At 39.0% G+C, this 24,434-nt stretch overlaps 1 protein-coding gene across 50 annotated transcripts in view; it reads right to left on the bottom strand.

The window, feature by feature from the left end:
* Window positions 1-4,084: 4,084 nt before the first annotated feature.
* RIMS1 (regulating synaptic membrane exocytosis 1) overlaps window positions 4,085-24,434 on the bottom strand; it is a 317,413-nt gene continuing 297,063 nt past the window's right edge. For 47 of the 50 annotated variants that reach the window (XM_083830868.1, XM_083830867.1, XM_083830840.1 and 44 more), the window contains 5 exons: window positions 14,478-14,619; window positions 10,669-10,781; window positions 7,888-7,989; window positions 6,670-6,809; window positions 4,085-6,316 (listed from right to left, as the gene is read on the bottom strand). In XM_083830868.1, coding sequence (XP_083686994.1) covers window positions 6,098-6,316; window positions 6,670-6,809; window positions 7,888-7,989; window positions 10,669-10,781; window positions 14,478-14,619 — 716 coding nt within the window. In that variant the 3' untranslated portion in view covers window positions 4,085-6,097. Of the gene's footprint in view, window positions 6,317-6,669; window positions 6,810-7,887; window positions 7,990-10,668; window positions 10,782-14,477; window positions 14,620-21,900; window positions 22,101-22,130; window positions 22,477-22,496; window positions 22,657-24,434 lie in introns of those variants that run through there. The other 3 variants (XM_083830863.1, XM_083830862.1, XM_083830861.1) reach the window with 3 other exon arrangements.

Below are 24,434 nucleotides of genomic sequence, written 5' to 3'. Positions count from 1 at the left end.
GCTTCTCCCTCACTATACTCTCCAAGCTCTTGCACTGCCTTCTCTGGGAATCTTTTAAGAACACTTCGTAACATTTAATTGAAGCTTTGCTTTACTATATTTGCTGGGCTTGCAAATTTTAATTTTGGGGGGTAAATTTTGTTACAAGATTTCTTTAAAGCACCTAGGACTGTCTTACTGACCCTTGTATGACTATGTAACTTGTTCTAAATGGGATTTTTCCATCTCTATTTTTAGTGATGTAGCATATACATGAGCAGCATTATTCTGTAGAGATGTCCTGTCACCAAACAGCCTAGGGATGTGAGACCAGACAACAACAACTAAAGACAAAGTGGAGATACTGAAAATGTAGAGGTGATAGTGCTGGAGGTACTGCCTGGACAGGATGAGACTGGGACAATAGACATTGTCTGTATGATAGACTTGTTGAATAGAGGATTGCATAAACTGAAGAGGACAGCAGTGTCCTGCTTAGGTGTGTGGCTCAGGAATTGTTATTTGGCTGTAGCTAAAATGTTGTGACAAGTTTCAGTATGGAAGATATTGCTTCCCGAGACTTGCCAGTGAGAAAAAAAAAAAAAAAAAAGACAAGAAAATGGGATAGTTATGTCACTTCAGTGTCTGAGCACTTCACAACTACTTTTTTTCCACATTTATCTTCTGCTGTTTTCATATTTATGTGATATCTCTGAAAAAGGGAATTGCACCTATCCCCAGTTTATTCATCAAAAAATCCAATTGCAGGGACCTAGGTTCTCAAAGTCACCCAGAAACCTACATCCCACCGATAAAAATGAGAAGGAAATATGAAAATGACTAAATCTTGACCTAAATGAATTGTTGCAGACATAGTGAAAAGCCATGCAGATGGTAATATCATACAGCTTTTCATTGTGTACCCATTTTTTTACCAAACAGGCCAACACTGTAACTAACTAATTTCTAACTGCATTATAGAAGCACTCTGAAATTGTAAAACATGTTAAAGGCAATCAGAACAAATAATTCTGAATTGTCTGAGGAACATTACAGTAGTCAACTTCTGCTCATCACTTCTTTTTGAAGGTAATTTTTCCAGAGGCCACCCATGGGATTCTGTGAAGCCCTTAGCTAACTCACTTCTAGCAGAGAGCCACTGAAACCTCTAAAAAACTCAGCTCTCAAGGATGCCTTTCTTGTACTAGATGAGACAAAATTCACCTTACCTGAATTGCTGTATCAATATGTTGTAGTCTACTGAATCTGTCAACTTCTTATCCTTTTCCTCAGGTACTGCTGGTGTTGAGCATTAGATGTTTTGACCCAACAAGGCAGAATGACCAAGGTTTTATGTCCTGATGTTCCCCTAGGGCTTTAAATCATCCCAACTACAAGGAAGAACCTGACCATTTCATAGATATCAGGCTGTGTATTCAGGGGCTTAATCATTGTCAGCAGCTGTACTCCCGAAGGAGTAAGGGCAGCTTCCCTTCCTATCTCTGGCACCTCAGGAAGGACAAATCCAGATCATAAAACCTGGATGAAGATTTGATCTATATTGACATGCCTGCCATACACATCTTTTATAAACATGATATTTAACAACTCCCAGCATACATGGTCATACATACAGCCTCTGAGAAAATATATACATGACCCAAGCAACCTGATATAGAAGAAGATGTTCCTGCTTATAGCAGGGGAGTTGGACTAGATGATCTTCAAAGGTTGCTTCTGACCCAAACTATTCTATGATTCTATAAGCTGGGCGTTTTATTTTCCTCCTAGAGAGAAGTGGCAGGGCTGGGAGTGAGGTATTAATCAAGATTCTTCTTTTTCTTGATAGACTTTGGTGGTGTTCTTGATCACTCAAGATGGCCAGAATACTCATTGCCTGAATTGAAAACCACATACTTTAACAACAATCTACTTTATTTCAAATTATTTTCTTCCATGTTTGGAGAATTACATTGTGGTTAACATGGAATGAGCATGTGGGGCTTTAAAGAAAGAACAACTTTGCTGTTAGGCATGAATTTCTTCACTTATTGCAAAAGAAGAGTATGAAGCCCACAGCTTTTTTTGCTAGAGTTATGTGGGCTGTCAACAGTAGAGTAGTGACTGCATGGGAGCAGAAAACAACCACAGGTAGAGCTGCTGACTTCATACAGGACAAGTTAGTGGCTATTAGTAGAATCCTGGATGGCATAGAACATCCACTGAAGGTCCACTCTGAACTTTTCTTCATCTGAGAATCATAGAATCACAGAATGGTTTGGGTTGGAAGGGACCTTGAAGATCACCCAGTTCCAACACCATGGGCAGGGAGCCCTCCCACCAGACCAGCTTGCCCAAAGCCCCATCCAGCCTGGCCTTGAACACCTCCAGGGGTGGGGCATCCACAGCTTCTTCGGGCAACCTGTGCCAGGGCCTCACCACTCTCAGAGTGAAGAGTTTCTTCCTTATATCTAATCTAAATCTATCCTCCTTTAGTTTAGAACCATTACCCTTTGTCCTTTCCCTGACAAAGAGTCCCTCCCCAGTTTTCCTGTAGGCTTCCTTTAGGTACTGGAAGGCCACTATAAGGTCTCCCCAGAGTCTTCTCTTCTCCAGGCCGAACAACCCCAACTCTCTACCTGGGCTGAAGTCAACTTTCAGGAGTGTCATTTGTTACTGAAAATAGGCAATGAAAGTGAATGTGTCATTTCTCTGTGAATTATGAAGGAAGGAGACCAAGAAGCGCTGGGTTGTCCTACCAACTCAGAGAAGTTCTGATGGCTCTCTAACACAATGGTCAAGGTCAAAAGCTTTTTCTCCTACCAGAAAGAGGGACACTACATTTGCATTTCAATATAAGATTTAGAACATCTGTTCATCACAGGGAAACTAACTTTCTGGTTATATGTCAGGGATTTTAAGTTTAGTATCTTTGGTCTTCTGCACATCGCGTGTAGCGCAGTACTGTATTCTCAAGGGAAAAGCAGGAGGGAACTAAAAGCTGACCCATCTTTGTAGCACAGCAATCAGCAATGAGTATTTAAAAAGCAGCAGTCCCTGGAAAAGGAGACTATCACATAACTTATCTGTCCTAGTGCAGTTTATTGCTTCTGTCCTGAACTTTGTCCATGTGTGACTCCTGTTCATCCAGAACCCGAAATGAAGTTGTTCAAGGTGTTCTTTTGCTGTTACATTTTCTGTGCTCTAGGGGGGATCAGATATGCTAAACTTTATTTATTACTCAGGATCATAATGGGAGAGGTATCCTAGTTTCAGACACAAAGCTACGAGATTTATGAAACTAAGGGTTTTTGCAATAGTATAACAAATTGTATATGTAAACAGATCACTCCCACCACACAGAAGCAGAGATATAACATGCCTTTTCTCAGAGATTTACCATGTTTAATTATCCTTTTTTTTTTTTCAGTAGCTTAACCATGTATTCAGTTAAATAAAGTAATAAACAAAAGTGTTCAAAGTGAGGCAATATTGTCTTTATGTTATTTTTCAGTTGTGATCAGGTATCTGTGGGACATGGAAAACTAAAATCAAACAACATACATAATCTTTGATTCTCTAATAAAATTTAGTGCCAAATTCTGCTCTCAAGTAAATGTCTATACAGCAGGATCCATCGTGGCATTACAGTACAATGGCATTTTTCTGGGTTTAAAGAGTGCAAAAGTTCAGAAGTTGTTCACACGTCTTAAAGGCTTGTCACACACCAAATACAGAGCTGGTGTCTGGCTCTGACACGTACTGCCCCACTGACCTAGTGCAAGCAGACACGGCATCGTTCAGCACAAGTAAACTGATTGGATTTCACCAGATTGTAATTTGGCTAACTGACTTCATTTTGCCTGCTTCGATGAATGAGAGCACAATTTGGCTCCTTCCACGGTGAAAAGGCAGCCAACCAAACACGACTTTCACCAGACCTCAGTTTCTGGCCCCAGATTTCAACATACACTATTACATCGATCAAAAGAACCATAGAAATCACTTATCATTTTACTGTTCCTTAACACATTTCACACAGTCCTGCAGCGAGCAGAATCACAGATGAACCTCAGAACATACAGAGAGCACAACTACTACACTGGACATGAAAAGGAAATTTTATTAAACATGTTTACATAACATGAGTTGGAAGTTCATTTAAAAGCACAGGGGAGTGTTAAGACAAGTGGTCAAAATAGAAAGATACTATCGAATTATAACTAGTTGTTTTTTGGCCACTAAGACAGAACAGGATCTAGTAGTAGTGCACCAATACTTGAGTTCTTCCTGCTCAGCAGGTCGAGCAGTAATTAATCTGCGCCCTACGGAAAGATGGGCAGAGTAATTCCGACGTGTTGAGTAATAATAAATAGTTCACTTGGTGCAGGCAGTATGTCTATGAATTAAAACCTAGTGTGTACACAGTTTCTACATGTGTTACAGCCCCACAGTAGGAATCTACACCAAAATATTTATTAGAAGGAATTTGGTCCGTACTACATCACGTTTTCCATAGGGTAAAAAATAAAGTCCATCTATAGACATTTAGCACCAGACTCACAGACCTAGCCTGGCTAAAACCTGCAAAATGTCTATAAGAAAAATGGATGGCTTAGATTTCTTGGTTACTTCAGTATAGTAATTACGAGCAAACTGTACAAGTACATGCAACATACAAGCTGGCCTATGTGGAACTAACATACATTATTAAATAACCTTTTTCATCTCTTTTTACAAAACGTGCATGCAGCTTTGAACAGTTCCAAGTCATGCTGCTCTATTTGTGTGATCACAAAATTGAATGGCCTGTAAAAGGAGGGGAAACATATCAATGCACCTGCAGAATCTGCAGTTTTTAGCACATTTACAGAATATCACAAGGGATTTCAAGGCCAAGAAGAACTCAAATGAATAAAAAGCAAATTGAATTTTGACTTTTTTTTTTCTCCAAAAAGTAAGATATCTTGCGTTAAAAAATCAAGCTTTGTGCTTGCATCAATCTCAAAGAAATGTAAACTAAAATTTGATAAAAACATTAGTAAGTGCAGAATATTTCAACTGGAATTTCCAGTGAAACACTGAACAACTCATACCATGCTCTATCCAGGGCAGACAAGTGCGTCTGAAGCGACACACATCAGAGAAGCCTGGGTACAGCTGAAAGTGTCATATGCTCAATCCATTCCTGGTCAACATTTTGGGAAGTCAAATATACATTTATACACAGAAACGTAAATATTTCGTCTCCATTTCTAGGAGGAAAACTGCATTACCAGTAACATATTCAATGTCAAAAATTAAGACTAAAGCTGCTTTATACCAGTCCCCAGCATTAGTTGCAGAAATCTTCAAAATTCTTCCATGCAAAACATCATAAACATAAAAGTTATTATATATAATGCAAACATATCTGCTTTTATTTTACAAAGAAAAAGTGGCACTGTGATGATTAGTTATTTTTAAGAATATAACCTCGATCGGTCATTTGTTCTGGGTTCCCACATGAGAGACTTTGAAGCACCAGAACCGAGAAACGATTTGAACTTGCTGGAATTGTAACTGTGGCTGTTGAACACTTTAACGATGCTTACAGAGATATGCTTCAGCCCTTTTGGTTTGTTTTGTTTGGTTTAGAAAAAGAAAGGAAGGGTCTCTGTTAGCGTTGTGAGGACTTCTACAAAACTAGCAGAATCACATGGCAAAAAACTAGTGGAAGTAACAAGTACAGAAAAACTGCTGAAACACCAGGAAGTTAACACTGCTTGAGGGCTCTGTCAAAAGGTGAAGAAATACAACATTGTTAACAGAGTGAGAGCTTCCAGTTTGGCTCATATTTGACTTAATTTGAATCTAAAGGTCCCTCTTTCTCTTTGTTTGTTTGTTTTTGGATCAATATAAGCATCAGTGATAGTTGCTAATAGATTGGCCATACGTGATATATTTTTGTTCTGTCAATGTAAGCTGTCTCTCAACAAACAACTCAGACATATTTTTGGATAACTACTACAAGCAAAAACAGAAGTGATTGTCTCTCTCCAACAGCGTTTTTTGATCGTGTGAGTATCTGGTTCCAATCGTTATCCTGGGTGGTGTTTTTATTAGACAGCACCTGCTACTATGACCTAATACAGGGAGGCCCAGTTGAGCTTTCCAGAGATGACTGGGAGGCCCTGCGTGTCAGGGGAGTCAAGGTTGGATCCACTAGTGATGAAGGTGGAAATAATTTATACCAGCCTATTACCACACTGGACAGATCCAGTTCCTCCAGAAGGATCTGGGCAACTCCCATGAAGCATTTGTGATCCATTCGGCCATAGTCTCCCCAAACTATTACCTGAAAGAACATAAAATACAGGTTCAGCCTTGCCCTAAAAGCCATGATCACTCCTGCTGTATTTCATGATGTGTATTGTAAGGAAAATGTTATTCTTAAGGGTGAATGATTTCTCCCTCTTGCGGGAAAACGTAATGGCAGGACAGGAGCGAGAGTCAACAAAAGAGAAATGTTTAATACAGCCAGACATTTCACAGGTCTGAAACCACAAGCCACAAGGATGTGTTTGCTGGTATTTATAAAATTAAATGCTTAGCGAGTTGGAATGGGTTTACGTATATTGCTTAAACTTAAGTAAACATACAAGTGCTTTACCAAATGATAGCCTAAAATGGGATTAAGAAGCAACTGACCTGAAGGACTTTACCCTGTGGGCTTTCATCAAAAACCAGTGTCTGTTGGTACAAAGGATCAAGGGTCTTCCGTGCAATCCTTGTCTTCTTCTTAGCTATACACGCTCCATTTTCCAATAAATACACTTTGACATATGGAGCTGCAAACAGAACATCACAAATTTTGTGTTTGAACTTAAAAACTTCTACACTGCATATCTGAGCTGAAGGACAAAGGCCATAGAAGGAAACTGAGTAGAAAGAACATGACACATGCTATCCTCACTGTATAATCTGAATGCAATTACGTTCACTAAATAAATGACACAGACCATAAGGTATCAAATCAATTTTTATAAATCTTGAATTTTATGATCCAAGATGTTACTAATAACAATTGTTTTTCACACCTGTCATTCTACTGTCTTCCTTTCCCAGGAATTAATTGTCACTGCTAGAGAATCTGGAGTCTCTATGAATGTTCAGAGGTCAGAGATACACTGAAACAGAAGACTTTGATATTTCATTGAAAGGAATATTTAAAACTAAGTCATTCAGATAACACTGACTCCTTCATCTTCAGCTCCTGAGTAGGTTGTGAAGTACCATTTTGCCAAAACATTATCTAAAACAACTATTCTACGTGTTACAGTAAAGCAGTGGTTGTAGTGGTGATTATAAACCTCTTCCGAGACAGATTTCTGTAAATAAATAGGACTCAAAAATGTCCTTATAAAATGTTACAATTAAATTTCTTTCATTACACAGGTTGTTGACACCGGCACTAGCATCACCTGCAAGCTTCTCCAAGTACTGCTGCACACAGAAGACCATGGCATGTGGGTCTGCTAAATTGCTTGTTCAAAGCACATTCATCTGTTCTCCATTTCTTGTTTTGATGTGGAACAAACACAAAGGACTTCATCTACATCAACAAAGCCTCTCTGAGAGATATGACTTGCCTAAATACATGGAAATATTTCTGCAAATGTTCCTTCCAGAATGGATTTTGAGTTGCTGAAAATCGTTCTTTGGAAGGTAGCAAGCAATTAGTAGATGCAAGGTGGTAAGAAGTGGACATTGGTAGCAAGGACATATCCATACACACATTCTTTGTTAAAAAGCAAACCAACCAAATGCAGTTATATCAAATGAGGAGCTTAAAAGTCCCCAGTCTCCACTTATCTGCATACTTCATATTCTTGTTTTCTGTTCATATATTGTCTATTTGTCCCTTACCTGGGGTAGATTTGGAGCCAGGTTTTTGCGTGAGGCCACGGGCTCTTATGACTTCTACTTCTAACTGACCCTTTTTGTCCACCATGCCAATCTGGATATCACCTGAGAGGGAGAAAAAAGAAGCTTGCATTTTAAAGAAGCAGAACAGCCTGGGAGATAGGGCATAAGAGTGGGAAACAGACTGGTGTGGTACTAGTCTTCTGCATTAGTGTGCTTGTCACCTCTCCTCCTGTTCCCTTAAATTTCTCCATCCTTAACCCACTACTGAAAGATACATACTTAGCAATATGCCCTCTCTTCATGTACATTTTATACCTGAGCTCAGTATTTCTGATCCATGGGGACAAGCAAATTTATAGCAACACTTCAGTATCACCACCATACTTTTGATTTTGCACTGTGAATTATTTAGAGACTTCCTACCCAGGACTGCTGCCCCAGTGTGCCAGTCACTGACACACAGTGCCCTGGCAGTGATCCCATGCCCAGACATCCTAAAACCCAAACTCATGTTCAGATATCCCCTCAGCTGGAAGTTTCTACCTCCAAGCTGAGATACAAGAGATGGCAGTGCAAAGGTTCCTTGTCTGATATAACAGGAAGGAGAACTGCTGATAGAATTTAACTTTGAAACCCTCTGCAACTACAATTGTCTGACTGGACCCCCAGTGTAAGGCAGGTACACCAACTGGATGAGGTGTATAGTCAGAGGACGATGCCCTAGCCTCATAGGGACTTAAAAGAAGTCGTCTTCTGCAAAGGCCTCTAACAAGTACAAGGGTGAGAATTCTCCTGTTTTTATCAATGTTCCATGCCCATTTTCAGTCTGAATAAAATAATGCAACATGCTAAAATAATAGCTTGCTTTTGCCACCATTCAAACTGCTGAGTTCTGACGAGATATTTCTTACATAAAAAGGAAAGGGCTTTAGTCTGAGACAAATAAAATACAAGAAAAGTTACCTTAACCACAGTTCAAAGTATTACATCTCTGTGATTTTGTATATTAGGGAATTAGCTGGGTAGATATCTAATACACCACTTAGAATCAAAAATACACAATTTGACACATGAGCTGTGTGAAACCTGTGCAAATAAATGAACTATCCATATATCCATGCCACAGCTGAGTATGGCTGTATTTGAGATGTAAACTCTGAATTTCTTAAAACAAAGCAAAACCCCAAAATAGACAGTCCTGAACTACATAATTTGGGATTTCAGATTTAGAAATACAGCATTTTGAAATTAACCTGGCATGAGATTTTCACATGCTTGTCTAATGGTAGATTGAAGCAGTGTTTATACCCTGATACTTGAGGTATGACAGAGAAGCAGGGAATATTTCTAGCTATCAGACTTACCTTGAATAAACAGAGCTCTGTGTTGTGCTAAAAGCAGTCTAAAGGAAAATTCCAAGATGTTTTAAGACCACATCTTAGGATCGCACATCCAAATAAAAACATGCTACAGGCAACCAGAAGGGGGAGCAACAATACAAACGTTTTCCAGTCATCACTGGCAACTGCATGTAGAAAAGCTTCTGAAAATTGTTAAAAAGCATGACAAAGTGCTTTTTGGGGGCTGAAACCTGAGCATTCAGTAAATAAAACGGTTCTAAGAAGTGAAAATAAATGTATTACTCAAGTCACCTGCAGAAAAATATTTAGATTAAAATCAAGAGATGAAGGAAATCTAGATCCTTATACCAACAGAGCCATTTAGATTTTTATTGGGCAGATAGTCTATCAATTATCTTCTCTTTCAAATTACAGAATAAGTGTATTTAATAACTTTGGTGCTTATTAATGCATTAAGCAAGTAGCAGTTATCTGGACTTATACAGCAACTCTTGCTTTACAGGATATTCAAAGCATCAAGGAAGTCTGTCTCCTTCTGCTCATGAGTTGGCAGAGGGACACACTCCTTTACAGTTTTTCTGTCTCTTTTTCCTCTTTTTTAGCAGCATCTCAGTAACCCTCCCTGAAGCTGACTCTTATGAGAGCGCTGTACTAAAGCACTGGCCACTTATGATTTCCAGCATTGTTGCAGGCGTGGATCAAGTATTCCTCACTTATCATCCTAAACATGTAATATGTGAAGCATTCCTAAGAATTGCTCAAGTATGAGCAAAAAATTATCAAACCTTTCCAAAGATACATACACAGCACTGTGCCGTTGCACAGCACATACACTCATAGCCTATTCATTACCAAGATAAAACTAATGCTACTATAGGGAAATCCAGACTGGTTTGGAGTACAGAGAAGATCACTGATAGTTCCAGGCAGCTGCTGTAGAAAAGGATTTTGTCTCCTCCATTAGAAGCACTGGCTTTATCAGCAGCTGATTACTGGGCATTGCAAATGTGGGCTGAAGTTTCAAATTCTGGGGTTACTTCAGGATGAACTAAGCTTGGACAAGCAGAGTTTGTCAAGAAACTGTCCATCACATTCAGTATAATCTGTGGCAAATATAAACCTTGAACAGCTGAGATTTTGCAGTGAGCTACAACTGGAAAACCCAGAATAACTTTTGAGTGGGAAGGAAACTGAACCCCCTATCTTCAAATTGCAAATGAGATTAGCAGACACCTCCATATAGCGCAAATACTTTTTTCCTTCCATTCTGGATGCTAGCATGCTAGGTATACCAGTGACTTTTGTGTTTACAGTGAAGGAAGCCACTTTGTAAAAGTCTTTTTGGTGCTGTAGTCTCGCAGTGTGTGTGATAATTATTGGCTAATTATGCATCTAACATAGGAGAACATATTATTCTTACCCATGGCAGGGGTTGCTAGCGTTTGCCGGCCTACTAACTGTGCAGGTCCAAGTCCATCAAGGAAATCACTAAACTGACTGTCAGCACCCAGCCGTACTCCAGGAAATATTAAGCTGAAGGAAAATAAAAGCTGGTTAAGCATAAGAACAGGATTAATTTCCATTGTCCTACAGTATCTACCCAAAAAGTACTTCTTACACAAGGTGAGCAGCTCAGGACATGCAACCACAAACTGCTCTGCAGCAACAGAAATGAGCTATCTCCCAAGGACCCCAAAGAAGTAAAGTGAAATTCTGCATGTGGAACAAAAGTAGTTCATACAAGTAGTTCTTGCTAAGGAGCTCTCCAGGAGCAGCAAAGAGCCTGACAGGTGAATAAACTATGAGTGACCTCGTATGGCAGAACATAAAAAGCCTCATGAAATTTAGGAGCCTATTACTCATTCCTGAATGCTTGATTTATTTTGTAATACATACATCCAAAGGCCATCCGCATCAGTTAAGATAAACAGGGAAAACCAATGCATATGCTAAATTAATCTGATTGTTGCAGCTGTTTAATGAAATCATAAACTGGCAAATAGTGCTAGTGTGGATGAGACCTAAACCTAATGCCGCTCCCTAGCCAAATATTTTGGTAGCCACATCTGGATTTACAGCGAATGCCCATCCCTCTTTCAGGACTGAAATGCAATGCAACAACATAGAATACACACGCTTTTCCAAGCTGCTTTCTTGTATTCCAGAATCTCCACTTTTTTTTTTTTCCCAATACATATTTTTTTTCCCAATACATATGTTCTCTCCAAAGAATAACAGAACAAAGAAACAAAGAAACAAAGAAACAAACAAAAAAACAAAAAAAAAAAAAGGAGGGAGAATGATCCATGGTGGGAAAACTCAGCTTCAACTTTCTCATCACAATTAGGAGGAACAGAAGAAGACTTTGAACTAAGTCTAGATAGCGTCTTACCCAACGCACCAGCCAGCATTCTGCATCTGCTTCTCTCTCAAAGGTAATTCCCTATTAGACTCAAGAACACAGTAACAAAACTTCCTAATTAAAGCACCTCGCGTGAAAAGCTTTGATTTCCACACATCAGATTTACGTGATCCATTCAATTCACAGTAAAAATTCTCTGCAAACCCTGGTTAGTTGAGTACAAGATGTCCATGCTTCTCTTCAAGACTAACTACTCTTAATGTTTCCATGAACATACAGACTGCCTGTAACTAACACTGGCCAGAAAATATCAGCATTGTACTTCTCATTAGAAAACTCTGATTTTCCTAAAGGTATGCTTTTCACAGAAGTTTAAAGAAATCTTATTTAAGGTTTCTTTAGATGGAAGAGGAGAACCTGGAGGCCTTCAGTTCAGCCATAAGCCCACTGGTAATGGCAGTCACTTAACACCAAGGTGCAGGTTCAAGTCCTGAGCCCTGCCTGACAAGACACCCAGCCTGCTCCTCTGCCCAGCGGTGCTTCCCATTCACTCTTGCTGCTGCTAGGATTGGTTTCTTGTTTGTTTCTTTGGCCTTTTTCCCCTAAATGCCTGGTACATTTTGGTGGGGAATTACTAGCATTGAAAATCTTCACTTCCGAGTGTTCTCATTCTTCAGACACTTCTAACCATACAAATATTAATGAAGGGTGTGAGTACTCCATTCACCTTAATGTGCATTAATTGCAACTCATTAAATTCCAGTTATGGCTCAAGCAGAAGAACATAATGTGATACCTGGGGTATCCACTGTAGGACTGTGTGATCTCAGCTAAGTTATTTATCTCATTGGTATTGCAAAATGCAGGATGAGGCATAACACTGTAATAAACTAACTAGGTGAGCCTGCAATTAAGGGCAGTATCATAAAGTACACTCACAAGGAAGGAAAAATTGTCCATGCAAATTCAACATCAACACCTCCTAATTGTTATCAGTAAGAGTGAACTGCACACAAAATACTACTCAAGCAACCAAGGTCAAGCTCCTGCTGATTTTGATAGGAATCTCGTGGAAGGAAGTATAAACCTAGTAAACAGCTTTGCCATACAAATGCAGGGGAAGTCTGAGTACAAGGTGCTATCAAAAACCAATTCGTACTCACACTAGCAATAAGATCTGAAGTCAAATGTGACATTTCTAATGTTTGAAAAATGGCCGGGAGAAGAAGGGAGGAAGAGGATTTTAGGATTGGGTGGCACAGTGCATACACCGCTGATTATGTCATGCAGTTGTGCAGCTTCCCCTCCACCTTGTACTTGTGTCCAACTCATGTTCTAAAAATAAGACAGTGATGCATGTGGGGGAAGCGACTGTACAATAAAAGATTGGTTTATTGGTCATCTTTCTTACGAGAATATCCACTTTTAACATTTTTCCTTCACTGTGAACTAAACCCAAAGCTGCTGTAAACTAATGCTGTTCTACCATATTCAAGTAAGCTCACAGAGCACCCGAGGGTATGACCTACAGCTAAATCACAGAAGCACAGAAAAATGTAAGACCTCAGAAAAGTTTTCTAAGACACCAAGTACAGCTCCATGATGAGCAGAACCGTCTGGTATCCCTTTTATCCATGGCATTGCATCCTGTTAAAGGAATGCTTCTCTTCCTTCACTGCAGCAAGTCATATTTAACTGTTTAACCTGGGTTTTGTTATCTGCCTCCTTTAGCTCATTCTCCCTGGCTTCCCTTTGGAGTAAGTCACTGTCAGATACAGCTGTTCTTCTCACTTCACTGGCCTCACTGTTTCTTTACCCTTGCAGGGAATGGAATAGGGATGTGGAGATCAGGGTCATTGGTTAAGGTTAAGTGTAAACTAAGTCAGGAAATGAAGCTGAGGCATCTCGAGGATTAGGAATTAACCAAAAGAGCTGGTAGCTCTAACAAACCAAAAGGTCCTCACCTTCACTGCTGGTCTCCTAACTCTCCCATATTGCTAACCTGCCAGTCCCCAGCTTCCTTATTAGTGTGGTCCAATTTACCTGGCCCTTCATCACCATGGTGATTGACTGGTGCCCTACAGACTGACAGTCCAGTGTAGAGAAAGTAAGGAAGATGGAGTGATGAAGGGTAAAGGTAATGCCCTATCGTCTCTTGATGGAGAAAATGCACATTTACACATCTCCTTCCCACCATCATGGTTGCCTCTGGCTCTTCATCCTTCTTAAAATGTAAGAATCCAAGATCCACTAGCAATTGTGGCAGTCAGGCAAGCATATAAAAAGATGAAGCCAAAGAAGTCCTAATCTCTCTTTCTCTACCCCTTCCCTTCACACAGTCATCCAGAGGTGAATGAAAACAGCTGCCCCACTACCCACAGTTGTGTGGCTTATTTTAGCTGATGCAGTTGGACTCTGGTTTTACAATTCTCAATAAAAGACTTGGACCAACTCCAAACTAAACTCTTTGTGTACAGTATTACTGAGCAGAGTTTCATATCACAGGGATTTACACACAACGTCTGAAGTTTAACTCTGAGTTAATCCAAACACAACTCAAAGAAAAACTACCCCTATGTTTTGTTTTGAATAATGCACTCTGAATTCAGTTCTCTTCTGATGAACAAAATGCCTCACAGGATGGCAGAGAAAATATGAAACCCTCAGAAGTCCCCTCTCAATTTCAGTCTTCAACGACTTTGTATTGCATGCCTGATTAGTTCGGTTTTGCTAACATTTTCTCAAGAGGAAGAATCTATGCACAGAGCTATCCCCTTCAGCCAAAGTTGGGACCTCTGTTCACATTCTGTTTTCTTTAGAAGAGAAGAAACTTTTCACACATTACTGATATTTTTAATGCCACTTACTTGCCCTCAGAGCTGTAACTATTTATGCTACCATCAGTGGATTCTCGACTTGGTTGTCGAACCATACGACTTCTCATCTCTGCTGCCATTCCTGTCTCTGTGCTTCTCTGTATCGTGCTCTTTAATTTCTTGTTGCCAGCCTCTAAAAGCAGATAGAAAAAAAAAAAAGTGATAGTTAGAATGACAATCTAGCACAAAGCCTTTCCTTGCAGTTTTCCTCAAAAAATGGTCTGACTTGACCATTACTATTTCAGAATACAAAAAGCCTATTCTCATCAAAGAAGGAAAGTCTCTTCTTCAGCTGCAAACTGGTGACTGTTTCTCTTTAAAAGGGCTGCAGCCCTATATTAATGAGTTATTAATACCCTTTATATAGTTGGAATGTGGACCAGAATGATTGTGATAGTGTATGCTAAGCATATATTCAGTAAGGTGTCTCTAGCCACCTTTGCTTGCGTGACTACAGAAGAATTTAAAATTCTCACAGAAAAAAAGAAGAAATAAAATTCTTCATGCATTCAACAGAAAAACGCTACTACTTAGTATCAAAAATATAATAACATATTTTGACCCAGCAAAACCTTACTTTTCACCACAAAGTAAACAGTGTGCTTTACATAACTTCTAAGCAGAATAAAATCTTTGAGACTCCCCTTGAAAGACGACGGACTTCACAGAGCTTAGGTTTGCAAATGAACATTACAAAGTAATGTAAATCTTGTGAAATTTTTTAACAGCTTGGTCCGTTTGGAAAAGCTTCCATTGTGCATTCTTTGAATTGCCCTTTGAGCTCCACTTGGAAGGTTCCAGGTTACCCTTGAGCAAGGAGAACTTCCAGTCTCTTCCACGGGCAATCCTGAGCTCCAGGTGCAATTGGCTCCAGCCAAATCACAATGAATTCTGCTCTTGCATTGAAAATATTATGCCCCTAAACTACGGTAATTGTTCCGAAAAATCTTTAACTGAAATATTTCTACCAAGGTCTCCATATAACTAATAATCTGTGTTGACTTCAAACTCAGCATCCTGCTCATTTTCATTTAATTCAGCCTATCATTCAATGGGCAACATTAATTTATCTCAGGAAGTAGCAGATTTCACAAAGTTTCACACAAACACATGCAGAAACACTTTCCTGCATTTTCCTCTTCATTTAAGTACTTCATCCACTTTCCATGAACTTTTTATTTCCCTTTCACAGTCTGCTCATGGGAGCCTCTGAAAAAATGAAGGCTTCTTCCACCTGTACCTACAGAGACTGAAAACTTTTTCACTTTCCTATTTCACACAGACGTCATTGATGTTTGATGCTATGACAGACCTTGGCCACTCTTAAGATAAAAGTCATCAATTTTGTAGCCCCACCATAGCTTCACCTTACTGTGGAGGGCAACTGGCCTTTGCCCTTTGGGTCTGTAGAGCTGCTGGAGGGCAGGGAGAAATCACGCAGGAGAGAGCAGTTCTCCCCTTGTCTAGGTTACCACCTCTTTGGAACTATCTGAGAGATAGAAAACATGACCAAAACAATAAAGAATTCGTATACTGGGCAAAGAGGCACTGCCCCAGCAATGGTTTTCCTTGCAAGCCTTCTGGAAGGGGGGGTGTTTATCTATGGCCATGCAGGAGCAGAGAAACAAATGCCTCCCAGAAAGAAACTAGCTACTTCCAGACAGCCACAGAGCCTTTAGTCCCTTGTGAGGCCAACGGCTCAGAGGTTTTGCTGTGGGTCACTGCAATTCATCTAAATTCCCAGTGCTTGGTCACCTGAAAATGCATTATTCAACGCCTCTAAACATGCAGCAGACTAAGCTAGAAGAGGTACACCAGCCAGAGCAGCCCCCACTTCCAGACAATGTAGGTGGCTATATGTACAAGGTACTTCACGAAACTTGAGTGACCCGATATACATATAATCAGAACACAACACTTTGAACCTATGCTTTACCTTCAAAAATAAATGATGTGTCCAGCAAGTCAACACTGAAATGTAAGCTGAGCATCAAAAATGAATCAAAAGGCAATCTAAGATATATGACCTGCATGCAGAGCCCTATGACAAAGCAGGATTTTCACATTTTCAGTAGCTGTTCATTTGCTACCCATGCTGTTTTCTGCTTCTTTCTCTTCTTGGGACCTGTCTGAAAGTACTTCTGTTTCCATCTGCTCCCACATAGTGGATGAGATTATGTGGTTTACACCTTGCAATCCCTTCTGGAGCCAGTCAGATCAGACAGCAAGACCGGAAGGATCAAAAATATGGTAGAAGCTGAAATGCAGGCCTCTGAATGGGGCTGCCTGTGAATATTTAAGGCTCAGGAATTTGATGTGATGAGACACTGAGGGAACAAGATCATCATGACCCTGTCACAAAGCTAGGAAAGAGATGCTGCTCTGGACCACCTGGACAACACAGTGGGTGCAGAAACTCAGGGATGAGAGCCAGGTTGCTAGGAAAGCATAATAAAAACCATATTCATAGAAATAATCACTGTAAAAATATCCATTGACTAAATTATAGAAATTAGTATTTTAGCTTTGAGCCATGCAGAGACTGAAAATTGCAAGTGTATTTGTCACAGAAGAGCAATTTAATATTACCATGGATAACATTCTTGTTGATGCCTGAAAATGCGTCTCTGCATCAGAGATTTTAAATGCACAGAATTGTGAAGGAGGAATTCTTGTGGATGGCCACAAGCAAGCCAACAACCTTATCTCACTGTGCTGTATAGAGCAGATTGTCTGTTTCCGAATACTTTTCAAGTCACCGCTCTCTGTCTTACCATGCTGGATTCCACTGCTTTGTTTCTCATCAACAATTTTTTTAGGTTGAAAATCAAAAAAATAAAGTTCTTTTGTCTCCTCTTGTAACTGCTATCAATATCTGCAATGTTTCGTGGGAAAACTAGAGCCCTCTGCATATTTTATTTTATAATCTCAATCTTAATATTCTGCAGTAAAATCAAATATAAAAGTAACTCTAGACAGAATGGTAAAATACATGAAGAATTTTATGGCATAAAGGGAATTGCTTTTGCCCAGGACTAAGAACTGGAACACAGGTTTCACAGGTTTTTAAAGTTTTACACAGGTCAGTTATGCACATTGTGTTTTATTTTTTTGGTCTACCTACATCACAAAAAGAAATGAGGACAATTTATCTTTCTGGTGCACTCTCATAAACATCTCAGCAAAATCTGGCTCTGCAAGGCGTCGAGGTGATTAGAGCAGAGCTGAGCTGGGAACTTCTGTGATTTCTGAAGGGACCCAGGTAATGCGGAGTCACTCTGGGGTGCAACTTCCAGTCCTGCCTTGACTGCACAATGAAATGCAGGTCTGATCAATGGAGTTTCTACAGTTCTTTACATGTTTTTTATAAAACTCTCATTTTCATCTTGCATTATTTTCAACCTAGCAGTTCGGCATATACCTTTGGAACCTTGACTTTATATGAACAGTAAAAGTTCATAAAATATTTACGCTTAATATCTACACTACAATATATTGAGAAAATTTTCTACTCTTGTCTGACTATCTATTGGAGAGTGCTTGGTCCTGCCGGTGATTTTTATTAGCTTGATATATACAATTAAATTTTATAATATGTTACCGTTCCTTGCCTGCACTGTGTAAATTGCATTATACTCATCGTGCAGACTGAAGATAAACTGTCTCTATACTGAATACCATTTAGGGGCAAAATTTATTCCCAAATGTTCTGTATACTTCTATCTGCTGTGTCTATTGTGTAAGGATTTCTGCATGCAGAAATGTGGATTAATGTGCACAAATTCCATCCAAACACATATTTCAACAGGTACAAAGCTAGAAAAAAAAGTGATAAACATTTTTGCAGGATTAATAACAGACGCAAAAGGCTCATAAAGCAGCCATCTGCAGCTGTAAGATATACTCAGCTTGCACAGTTTAAAATTCAGCAACAGCCTTGTAGCATCCCTGCTACAATACACCGAAGACTGTCCGCCATTCGCTAGTTCAGTGTAGATTTTATAAACATAGCCTATAGTGATTCATTTTCAGTCTGACAAGCAACTGCATAAAATGTTAATGCAATCAATGTGTCCCAACTTCCGTGCTTCTTAATCACCTCCAAACACAGCAGCCAGGAGAAAAACACTACTGACAACAGAATTATATCAGCAAGAAAGAGACAGTGATAGTACCTATAGAATTAGGATGGCCTACCAGAGATACCTAGGCTAGATTTACGTTTCCAAAGGCATCCAATTCAGAGAGAACAATGCCAGGACAGACAGCCCCAAATGACTGATGTCCCAGCAAAGGTACGACTGCCTGCTGCCACCATTGCCTTGGCTTTCCTCGGGGCTCTGTATGGTGCCCTGACAGAAAACTAGTACATTTTGCCCTTGTTTCAGTACAGTGAGTCTGAAAATATGGGAAGGGCTGTGCCACAGCCTGCTGGAGTAAAGCTTTTATCATGTGATGCCAAGGTGTGTATTTCATGCCATGGGACATTTGGGACATGAGTTTGGAGACTTAGTCAATAGGACATTTTGAGAGATTTCTGTAGGGCAGAAGATGATAAAACTGAAATGGTCTTACGTGTACTGCCTACAGGGCGAGAGGTGCCTCGAGCAAGCATTGCCCAAAATCATACCTGAGGACAGCGAGGTGGCTAACACCAAGAAAGGAAGCAAATTTGCATTAATGGGTACATGGCATGGAAAATTCATGACCTTTTCAAAAGAACACTAAAGAAAACAAAGCACACACCATTGCTAGATCCACTAATGGAAGCAGTAACAAGGAAGGTGCCAATACACAATGTCATTGCATGACTCAAGGGCAATTTATTCACGGTATCAAGCGTGCTTATGCATGCAAAGAAGAAAGCCTAGGACTACAGCTCCAAGGCAGCTCTGACTGAAAGCTGGCAGGACTGTGACCATATTGTTCTTGGCCTGCATGCTGCCTGTGCGAGACACCAACTGGAATATTATGGGTCATCCTCAATTCACAGAACTATTTAAAAAAAAAAAAAAAAGCCAAGGGCACATTTCCTTCTGGTCCTTTCTGATGTGTTACTGATTTTGCAGCCTCAAATTTGGCTGCTTGGAGACCTGCTGAGTTACAAGTTGTGCTGCATCCCACTCACTCTGCATGTAACACATTTAAACAACAACAAATTCTATTTACACAAGAATTGACAAAGCGTCCCTTGGCTGATAGTCCTAAAACAGTCAGAGAGAGAAAAGAAGAAATAATTCAAAATGCATTTCTTCTTTTTAGACGTGTATATCTCTCAGATGAACTCAATGGCAGATTGGTCTCAAAGATTAAAAGAGCAGCTACATACGGAAAATAAATAGTAAAATATGACATTTAAACACAAATGTTTCCTAGATTTTTATCCTACAACACTTCACAGTATTTTCCTTTTCATGTGTTCAGCCACACTTTCCTGAATATATAATAATATTTATAAGCAGACATCTGAAATATTCCAGTAATGATCTTTTAAATGTTGCCTCCAACTATCGTACAACATATTCAAAGAAAGCAGAATGCAGTTTATACTCTGTGGTGTTTGACCCCAAAGTTTAAAATCCAAATATAAAGCATCATATACTTTTTCTCATTTCTATTTATTATGAGAAATCCACAAACAAAATTTATACTATTATAAATAATAAAGCCTTCTAGAAAGAATATTAACCTTTTCAGCTGGGATAAATCATCAAGATATAACATTTTGTCAGCAGTTTGGAAAAAACTATATCTCATAACCGTATTTCTAAATTCACACATTCAGTTGGGAAACCAATCTCATTCATGGTATTTTTAGGTAATACAAGAAAGATAACACTACTAATCCTTTCATATACATAGTATTTTTTTCATACATGTTTAGAGACAAAAGAATAAAAAGCACCAAACCTAACGAAAGAAGACTTGACTGAAACACTGTTGAGTTACATTAATGCTCTAGTTTTAAACACTGGGCCATTTGCAAAATGTATGGCGTTTTAGCCAGTGCACTGCAGAACCTCATCTTTTTACTGCGTTACTCATTGAAGAACAAACTTGCAAAGTCAAATTCTTAAAAATTTGCTCTTAGATCTCAAAGGAACTTATCCAACAGCTCCTTTGACATCTACAAAGCTGAAGTAGAACTTTCGGAATGAATGACAAGAACTGCTTAAGATCCATATTCAAAACAAAAGTAAATAAGAACTTGAAAAATCAGGCCATTACTTATTACCTGACAACAGACTCAAAAGATTAAGCAACTGATTTTGCAAATCTTGCCTTCTTAAGATGAGTTAGGCATATTTACTTAAAATAATGTAAAAACAAGCATGTAGTTTTGTATCATTACCCTCATAAACAGGATTTGCCCATGCCATGGAAAAAAACAAACCAAACACAACTCCCCCCCCTTAAATGTGTAATACACATGGGTTAAGATGCACAATATCTTAAGGAACAGCAAGGATATCTTCAGAAGAATTTCAGTTATTACTTCTTAAATTACTAGCATCTTTTTGTCCAAAGATTTCCAAATTAATAGTTTTGTCCACACACTTGCAAATGATGTGAAATGAGCCACTGTCTGTCAGCCAAAATGAGGCAATCAGTGATGATATATGGTAATGAGGTTTTACTGCTGGGATTGCACTAAACACTTTATAAACACACAGAAGTAACAGCATCTTAATTACCTTCTTCACATATATGCAAAGAGCTTTATAAAATCAGAACATGTAAATGAAATTGTTAAAGGTACACTTGCCCAGTTCAACTCCTAAAACCCGTTTCAGTGAAATGAAATTGGTAACATAACAAAGTCATGTTTTCAGCAAATAATTTACTATATAAACAGTTTATGAAATTTCAAGCACTTGTTTTTCATACACCCTTGGATTTGTCAGACTGGAAGAGAAAGACATGGAATAAAGAAAGAAGCTCAGAAGAGCTGTTTGCACTTCAACATTTTTAGAGCAAAACACAGTGTTATTTTACTCCATTGTTTATGACCGGCCAGCCCCTAGGATAGAACTGGCTCGTAGTAGAGAGGTAACAGTTGCCGACTGAAAGGGTGCTGGGACACAGCTGCCAGCTAATACAGGAGGAGAAAACAAAACTGTAGTGCAGAAGAAAGCAGAACAGATTATTCAGATACACTGAAACAAAATTTTATTTCTTTAAGGATTTAAATATGTTTAAATGACTGTATGAAATTCTGAAGTCATTTTTGGTTATGTGCAGTCATTACAATTTTAGTAAATTTGAGACTTTTTAAAATAAGTCTTCACAATAACAAATACTTCACCGTTTATTATTATAAACATAAACTGACACTATGATTGTTAAAAGACAATGTCTTACAAGATATCAACAATAAGACAATTTATAAGACATTACTAACAAGAAAACTTACTATTGCCATGCATCTTCAAAAAATTTCCTGAGGTCTATGTGATGTACATAACAGAAACCCAAAGCCTACTTCTTTTAATAATATTCATAAGATCTTCAAGTTGAAACAACAGCAAAAACACTCGTTTCCTAGAAGTATCTTCTACGAAAAAGATGTTACATGTCCCTTTGTGCAGCTGAAAAGTTTCTTAATAATAACTCAGCCCTAATTTAAAAGCACTAAATACTAACCAGAACACATTACAGGTTCAGAAATAGTTCTCTCATTTTACTCCCAACAATTACCACCCAGTTAATTGATGTGAATATTCTGTATCTTTTCTGCAGTTTGATTTGTTTGGACTGCAACTTTCAAGTCCTTCAAGTTTTATTTCACCACTACCAGCATCTCCAGGTCAGTGTGACATTTCCCTTTAAAAATGTTACTGCCTTTAGAAATCATTTCCAGTGTCCCAGATCAACAGAGTATCAAACTGACCTAAGTTTTTTCTTCAATGACTGCAGCATTGCAAAGTTACAACCCAAGCTTAACACACGCAGCTAAATCAAACTAATATATAGGCTCGTGACAGCAACACGCAGAAAATACAGGCTTACCTCTGGTTTAAGCAAAATTAAACATCGGCTGCGATATAATCCTGAGCAAGCAGGCGGCACCTAAAGCAGCTTCACCTTTGCTTAAATATCTTGCGCTGTTTCTGGGTAGAAGAGTCCCCGGAGTTGCCTCTCTCTCTTCCAGCCACTTGGCACTGTAGCACTGCGAGGAATGATCAAGTTGCTTCACTCACAAGTTCCGTTTACAACTGTGATTACATTACAGGGCCTTGCAGCGAGAAAGTACTGAACTACCTGCCAGCCAGCGTTTCATAAAATATTGCCAAAAGGTTCAAAAATTCACTCAGCAGTGTATTTTCTAGTGATGTGCATGCAGAGAAGAGCACAAAATATTCTTGGCAACCTTGTTTGATACATTTTTTTCTCGTTGTTGTACAGAGCTGGATAAGGAGAGTCAGATAAACCCAGAAACTCATTTCTTTGTCATGGTGTTTTTGACTCATTCTGCATGAATTTTGGTATAAAGCCACCTGAAAGACTGCAAAACTGAGAAAGCACCATTAATACTAATTCACAGTTATATTGCAGAAAGGCCTTAGTGATGTTACTATCCGAGAGGGGCAATCCAGGGTTAAAGTTTAATTGCCTCCTAAGTGCCCACATGTATTTTGAGAACAGAACTTCATTACTGAATTATTCCTTTCATCTTTGCACTTCGTTTTGAGGAAGCAGACTGCCATATAGTTGTTTTCTTCAGTTTTTTGGATACTCAATTCCAAAAACATAATATGCTTTCCTCTTGCAAATTAAGAATCAATTAATTTAACACACTTTTAAAATCTCGGTATTCAAGCATTATAGAGAGTGATGTCCTTTCTCTCTCTCTCTTTTACAAAGAAAGAAGGAGATATCCAACATACGGTACATACTGACTTACAATGTTAGACCGATTAAAGATAAAAGGGAAAAACGAAATGACACAGCATTCGTAAAAGCAAAAACCAAAAACCCCACACCCACAAGAAAAAATACTTCAAAATGAATTGTCATGGGAAAAGCAAATGAAAAATACATGCATGCAGTAAATCCATCTCTAGTGGATGTTCACATGATGTTATCACAGAATCAATCATTTGGGTTGGAAAAGACCTACAAGATCATCAAGTCCAACCATCCACCTAACACTACAAGTCCACTGCTAAACCACGTCCCTAAGCACCACATCCACACATCTCTTAAATACCTCCAGGGATGGGGAATCCACCACCTCCTGGCACAGGATAACCACCCTTTCCCTGAAAAAACTCCTCCCAATACCCAATCTAACCTCCCCTGGCGCAACTTGAGGTCCTTTTTATGGTAAAGTTGTGATGATTTAGAGCATTGTAAAATGATTAATGAGAAAAGTATCATAAATAATATGGTGCATTTCAGCTAATAAAAATATAACAAGACTTATGACTGGCAAGTACTGTATGGGTGCCTAACAGATGTAAAATCCTCTGCAGCAGGGATACCATACATCTCATGCCACACCTTCGTAGAAACTTTCAAGTATTTTCATTGGATAGGTACAGACTTCCTACACAGTGCAATGGTTAAAGTAAGTTGTACTTTCTTGCTCTGTAAGAAGGACATTCAGAACCCCACAGAGAGGGTAGCTTACCCCCTTTTTTAAAGCACGTAGATAAATGGTATGGAATTTTCTCATGATGTATGTTAGGAAAAAAAAAAGAAAAGCAAAATACAATTAAACAGGAAAAGTCATCTTCCAGAGATCAGAACAATGCTATGGTAGAGTAGGAATGAAATGCTACTGCTGCTAGTTGCCAACATGCGCATTTCACCTTTCTGAGACACACCTGCATGTGCATGGCAGAGACCCCAAGACCAGGCTGTCACCTGTGGCGTTCATGTCCAGCAGTTTTACACAAAGCACTTCACTCGTGTCAGGTGTGCAGGATGTTCCCTCTCACTCAG

The sequence above is a fragment of the Anser anser genome (assembly GCF_964211835.1).
Source record: "Anser anser genome assembly, chromosome: 3".
Lineage (NCBI taxonomy): Eukaryota > Metazoa > Chordata > Aves > Anseriformes > Anatidae > Anser > Anser anser.
The sequence above is the reverse complement of the archived record's forward strand: the minus strand, read 5'-3'. Positions and strand labels throughout refer to the sequence as shown.